The following is a 6,127-nucleotide window of genomic DNA, read 5'->3' as shown; positions in this document are numbered from 1 at the left end:
AACAATTTATAAATAAATGTTGAATAAATTGATTAATTTATAAATAAATGGTGAATAAATTTAGCAATTAAAAAATAAGAGTTGAATAAATTTTGTAATTTATAAATAAATGTTGACTAAATTTAGCATTTTATAAATAAACGTTGAATAAATTGAGCAATTTAAAAATAAAAGTTGAATAAATTGAGCAATTTATAAATAAAAGTTGAATAAATTGAGTAATTTATAAATAAATGTTGAATAAATTGAGTAATTTATAAATAAACGTTGAATAAATTGAGTAATTTATAAATAAAAGTTGAATAAATTGAGTAATTGATAAATAAAAGTTGAATAAATTGAGTAATGTATTCACCCTTGTTGTCCATAGACACTCAGGGACCAGATCAATGTCCACTGATGGACAGACAGGTGGACATGGGACAACTCTGTTGGTTGAATGTGTAAATGATTACATAGGAGACAGAACTGGTCTGAGATGAAACCAAATAATAAAATAAAATGATGTAAATGATTTCATGGAACCTCGAGTAAAATAAAATATTTCTTCTAAAAGCGGAACTGAACCTGGAGCTCTGAGGTCAAACCTCTTCCTTTATTGAAAAACATTTTACCACATTAATAAAAGTTGTGTTTATGTACCAACACTTTTCCTCCAGTTTCACTCATAGGGATGGAGAGACGTGTTCCCTGAGTACATTTATGAACCAACGTTTTAGGACTGAAACGTTGGAATCGAGGTTTTCAAAAGTTATTTTAAATCTAAACGGCGCCTCGTTCAGTGTGTATTCATCGTGTTCACTGACGTGTAACATCATCCTATTGGAAATGATTGAATAGATCACTTTTTATTTGATTAACTGTGTCATCTGAGAGCCAAGTGGTGATAATGTTTTCTCCTATACCATTGAGTATGTTTGTCTGTTAGCAAAATATTAAATAAATCATTGAACAGATTTTGAAGAATCTTTCAGAAGTTGATTACTGGGTTGTCGTCTACAGATGATTAACCTTTGGAGTCAAGATGGCCACCACAGCAATTTTAGCTAAAACAACAACGTCTGTTAGTCACTGAGTTTTACAGATATTGAGTTAAAATTTGGTGTGGTAGTAGCTGAGAGTCCTCTTCAAGCTTTACTCTAAGCAATGACTCAGTGTCATATAAGATAGGTGTGGGTTTTTTCCCAAGGTTTGACTAAAACAGCTGCAACTCCATCATTTCTCAGCACTGGATGATTTTCATTGAAAACTGGAATGAAAGGTGGCGGGCGATCTGCATTCCTTCAAGAACTCTGCTAAAAGATCTTAAGTTGAACTTTATCTTTGAGAAAATAAGAGAAGTGATTTCAGCTGTAATTTATTTTTGTCCGTATCAGTTGTTTTCTGTAATTGTGTGCATGAAGTGAGGAAGATGAAGAACAAAAGAAGAACTGTCAGGTCTAAAAGAAACATCTCCGACAGATAAACCGTCAGCAGGTCCTCCAGTTTTTCAGTTTCATTACAACAGGTGTGTTTTTGCCTGGTTTCAAGTGTTTTGCATGACTTTAAGCATCATTGATCCTCGGAGTTTAGGTTCCTCTGTTACAGAAAGTCTGAAGAGTTTTCTTGATCTCAGACTGAAAACTGAACCAGGATGATGTTTCTAACAACCCTGATGAACTCCATCAGTGGCAGCACATCTGGCTCTCACTTTAACCATCAATGTATTGTTCATGTTGGAGCGATTTAGAGCCAAAAACCCTTCAGTCTGAAAGCTGCAGCTGCAGAGAGTTCATGAAGTCTCTGATAATAAGAGGTTCAGTAAACACAAGAGTCATCCAGCAGAAACACAGAAAAACTGAATCAAACACAGTTTATTACAAACTTTCTCTAAATCCTGTATTATTGAGAACACAGCTTTTGTTAAAACCATTTTACTTGTAAAACATACTTACAAAATGATTACATCTTATGCACTTTACTTAGACCTGTCTAAAGCTTTTGACACTGTGGACCATGACATCTTGTGTCATAAACTCTCGGAAAGTGGTCTCTCAGAACACACTATTGATTGGTTCTCTAACTATCTCTCAGATCAGAGCCAATGTGTTCAACTTAATGGTACTTCCTCCAGCTATCTAACTGTCGACAATGGTGTACCACAAGGCTCAGTCTTAGGAACCACACTCTTTACAATCTACATAAGTAATGTTGGTCAGTTCATTCTTGACGCATCCTTACATTTCTATGTTGATGACACAGTTGTTTATTGTCGAGCTAGAACAGTTGCTAAGGTTTTCCAGCTTCTACAGTCTGCATTCAACATCATCCAGTCAGATTTGTTCCATCTCATGTTTGTGCTAAACGCTGAGAATACCAAAGAGATGTTGTTTTCAAACAGGAAGTTGGTCCCAGCAGTTCTTCCTTCTATCTTATTCATGAATGGTGTCCTATCCACCTTATTCTGCAAGAGCGTCGTATGTGGGCTGCCATGACAGACAGGTACCGCCCCCTCCCGGTTTTATACTTCCGGTGAGCTAAAGCGAGAGGCACTTTTGCTAATGACAGGCACTTTTGCTAATGACAAATTCTAGTAATTTGTGCTGTAGCAGGAGGCTTAAACAATTCTAATATGAGTTCGGGTTCAACTTGTGCTGTTGTTGGCTGTCACAACAGCTCCAGAAAACTGAAAGACGAGCTAGAAACGTATTGTTTTGCACATCAACAACTTCGAAAGGCCTGTGTGTGCCCAGCGCGTTACGAACTGCACTCCATGCCGAGGAAGGAGGATCGAAAACGAGCGTGGCTGGCAGCTTTAAAACTCAAATACCCCCCGAAGAGAGTTTATGTTTGCTCCTTTCATTTTATTGATAAAAAGCCCACAGAGCTTCACCCCGACCCGGAGCTCTATCTGGGCTATGACCGGGCCCCCCCAAAGAAAAGAAGGCAGCTCATCCGGACCACTGTGAGCCAGACAGCTTCCAGCAACATCGACAAAACGGCCGAATCTGTTCCCGGTGAGTGATATTGAAAATGTGATTTGTCCCCGCTTCACATTTTAATCATGCTTAGCTCTTATCTTTTACTGAATTATATTATTATTAATGTTATAATTGTAATGTTATAATTACTATACTGTGGATGGTGTTAGCATCAGCGCTAGCTGGTTGCAGTGTTATTGTGGATGTTAGTGTATTATTAATTTAATTCCAAAATACTTTATCACTAAGAGAAAGTACTTGATTGGCAGCCAAATCCAAATCTTAAAGACAAAGTGGTTAGTAATTAACATCAGTAGCATGCTAGCAGAGATGTATATGATTTCATGTAACTGTCCGAGAATAGCTTTTTATTTAGCAACCTGGTAAAATTCAGCCCCCAGGGCTGTAAAAGTCTGGGGATTTTGTTAATAAAGAATATGTTGAGTTATTAGAGGCAGGTTATTTGAAACAGACACAGCTGAAAAAAAAACTTATTTTAAACTCTTTAAAGAAAAAGCTTAAATGCAACCTAGCTCCAACTGATTTTTTTAAGGATGAAAAACTAAAATCTAATCACAATATTTTGATATTATAGCATAATTTGATGGGGCTTAGGAAAATTTAAGGGGGCTAAAGCCCCACTAAAACAGCACTATTGACATTTAAGATGTATCATGTGTGTACGAGTGTGGAATTACAAATTTCCTTCCTAAAACGTAATAAGGTAAGTGACACTTGACAGGTTGTGTTACGCTGATTTGATTTTGTATTTTTGTGTTATTCAGAGTGCACCGTAGATTCACCGTCAGTCATCCCAGACCTGGCTAGCGTCTCCACACAACCTCCTGGGCCACATCTGCACTCAGTCCACACACAGTGGGAGGACCCTTCGCTAAAAGATCATCATCAATACTGCAACACGTCTGGCAGAAAAGATGTCCAGGACAAGACGACTCAGTGTGATGAAGTTGCATTTTTTCTTCTACAAAATGACGCAGACGCTTTGCTGTACACTGGTATAGCGTTAGAAACATTTAACACTCTTGTGTCAGCACTGGAAGGAGATGACAACAATGAATTTACAATGCCTGTACAAGATCAAGTCCTTATAACACTTATGAAAATAAAGACTAATCGTGTCTGCAGCCCTTGAGTTGATGTTATACTGCTGCTCTGCCTTGTGGTGTCTGAAGTTTATCATGCTTAGACGTTTGGGTTGAAGATTCTTTGCTGTCCCAGCATTCCACCTGCGCTGCTCATCTGTACATGCTAGCCCCGTCTTTCCACTGATCACAGCATTCTGGACCTGTAACAATTTAACAGACTTCAGCTATCACTGCTCCTAATAAAATGAAACAAGTTATTTACATCCCTGCTGTTGTCATTTATTTTTTCCTTTTCTGTAAATGTTAGGTTGCCTTGCATCCAGTCTGTACTTTTTTAAAAACAAATAATATAAAAATACTGTACAGCCTTTTTAATGTTTAATTTTTTTTGACAGTAGATCACAGGCTGCACAATGCTCTGGCTTCCACATGTAAACACAGGCAGACAGGAAGCTCACAGCTTTCGCCCAGTTCAGTGATTCTGATTCAGTGATGTAAATATTCTGATATCCAGATAAGTGATATACCTTCCACAGAATAGCTGCCGCATGACTGCATGATTTTCCCAATCCGGCGATACAGGAACAGCCGACCGTTTCTACCACTCCACTTTCTCTGAGCATGACCCATGCTAAGTGTTTAGCTTGACCAACGCTCTGGCTCGGCTCAACAGCTGCTTTCAGAAAGATAAAGTCGCCTTGTTTCTTGAGCAAAACTGTATCTATTTTGTTGCTGTGGAGGTAATTATACGCCTCTGTGCTTTTATAATTCCGCAATTCCTCGCCATCGACGCCTTCAGAAAAAACAAGGTAATTAATAATATCGATGTAGGTAATTCCGGGCCATGATTTCATATCATCTACCCAGTCCGTGAGAAATGATGGGTGAGACACAGTTAACGACTTATCTTCGCAGCTTTTTAAAACATCCTTGCAATGTATCCACCTCTGATGTGCTGCCATTTACTTCAGGTAAAGGAAACTTTTGTGTCAAAAACATTAAATTGCTAGCAAGTGTGTTAACCCACAAACGTAAACAACAGCGCGGGATCGCGGGCGGAAGTAAACAACCGGCTTCCGCTATGAATTATGGGTAGTGGCGCCAAATCCGGAATAAGGTGGATAGAGTTTGTCGATTCTTGTTAGTCGATACTGCACCCTAGTTTTCTACATCGCTTTATAGCTGCTTTTGTTTGTTTATATAACTTCCTTTGTGTACTTTTCATTTCATATGCTTTTATGATTGTCCACTGTCATCATCACTCTTTGTTTATATCAGGTCTCTCTTGTAAATGAGTCCTCGAGGCTCAATGAGACTAACCTGTATTAATAAAGGTTGGATGAACAAGCAGACAGTTTATTGTACATGACAATGTGGCTTTTATATAAATTTAGGAAAGTTTACAAAATAAAAACAGAGAAAATAGTTTTCCTGCTTCCTAATAATCTTAGTAATAAAGATGAATGTTGAATCATCACACCCATGGGTTTTAGTGTCCACTATTCAAATGAATTCAATTTTAATTGATCTGCTGCATGCTCAATAATCAAATCAAACAACGTTGAGTCACTTTCTCTGGACTGACTCTTCTTGTTGAAATGTTTAGTCTTTTATCCAAAACTGAAGTTTCAGACTGAAGAAGTCTTCTGGATAAAAGATGAAACGTTTCAACAATGAAGAATTTGTCCAGAGGCCCTGACTCGACCTGGTTACATTATTTATTGATGCTAACATCAATCTTTGTTCTTTCATTTATTGTTGAGGATCATAATTCTAATTGCTCTATTTGAAAAGTTGAACTGGCTTAAATGGATGTTCCTCACATAATTTAAAAGTTTGTTTTTTCTCATGCCTTGACACAAAAAAGAAAACAAACAGTTTTATTGATCATTGCCAGTTTTATTGAAAACACATCACCATGACGGATATTAACGACACTCAGGTCAACATTTTACAGCAGTGTTCAGAGTCACACGAAGCTTTAGTTTCTTTTCCGAACACTCAGACTGATGGGAGCAGCAGCTGCTCCTCCTTCATTGGACCTCACAGTGGCTCCTCCTG

General features: G+C 37.7%; 2 protein-coding genes across 2 annotated transcripts in view; both read left to right on the top strand.

Annotated features, from left to right (window-relative positions):
- LOC119427683 (immunoglobulin kappa light chain-like) overlaps window positions 1–6,127 on the top strand; it is a 63,249-nt gene that overhangs the window by 5,109 nt on the left and 52,013 nt on the right. The window lies entirely within an intron of this gene.
- LOC119427530 lies at window positions 2,472–4,329 on the top strand. Its single transcript, XM_037695160.1, has 2 exons — window positions 2,472–2,996; window positions 3,746–4,329. The coding sequence occupies exons 1-2, from the start codon at window positions 2,612–2,614 to the stop codon at window positions 4,111–4,113; spliced, it is 753 nt and encodes a 250-aa protein (XP_037551088.1). The 5' UTR covers window positions 2,472–2,611; the 3' UTR covers window positions 4,114–4,329.

This window comes from Nematolebias whitei, chromosome 21 (assembly GCF_014905685.2).
Source record: "Nematolebias whitei isolate Nwh7 chromosome 21, NemWhi1, whole genome shotgun sequence".
Taxonomy (NCBI): Eukaryota; Metazoa; Chordata; class Actinopteri; order Cyprinodontiformes; family Rivulidae; genus Nematolebias; species Nematolebias whitei.
This window is presented reverse-complemented; position numbering and strand designations above follow the sequence as displayed.

What these genes read in the sequence shown, in the direction of transcription:
- LOC119427530 (XM_037695160.1), top strand. Translation starts at nt 2,612, where the DNA reads ATGAGTTCGGGTTCAACTTGTGCTGTTGTTGGCTGTCACAACAGCTCC. An exon ending in AACGGCCGAATCTGTTCCCG is followed by an intron (nt 2,997 to 3,745) that starts GTGAGTGATATT and finishes TGTGTTATTCAG; the next exon opens with AGTGCACCGTAGATTCACCG.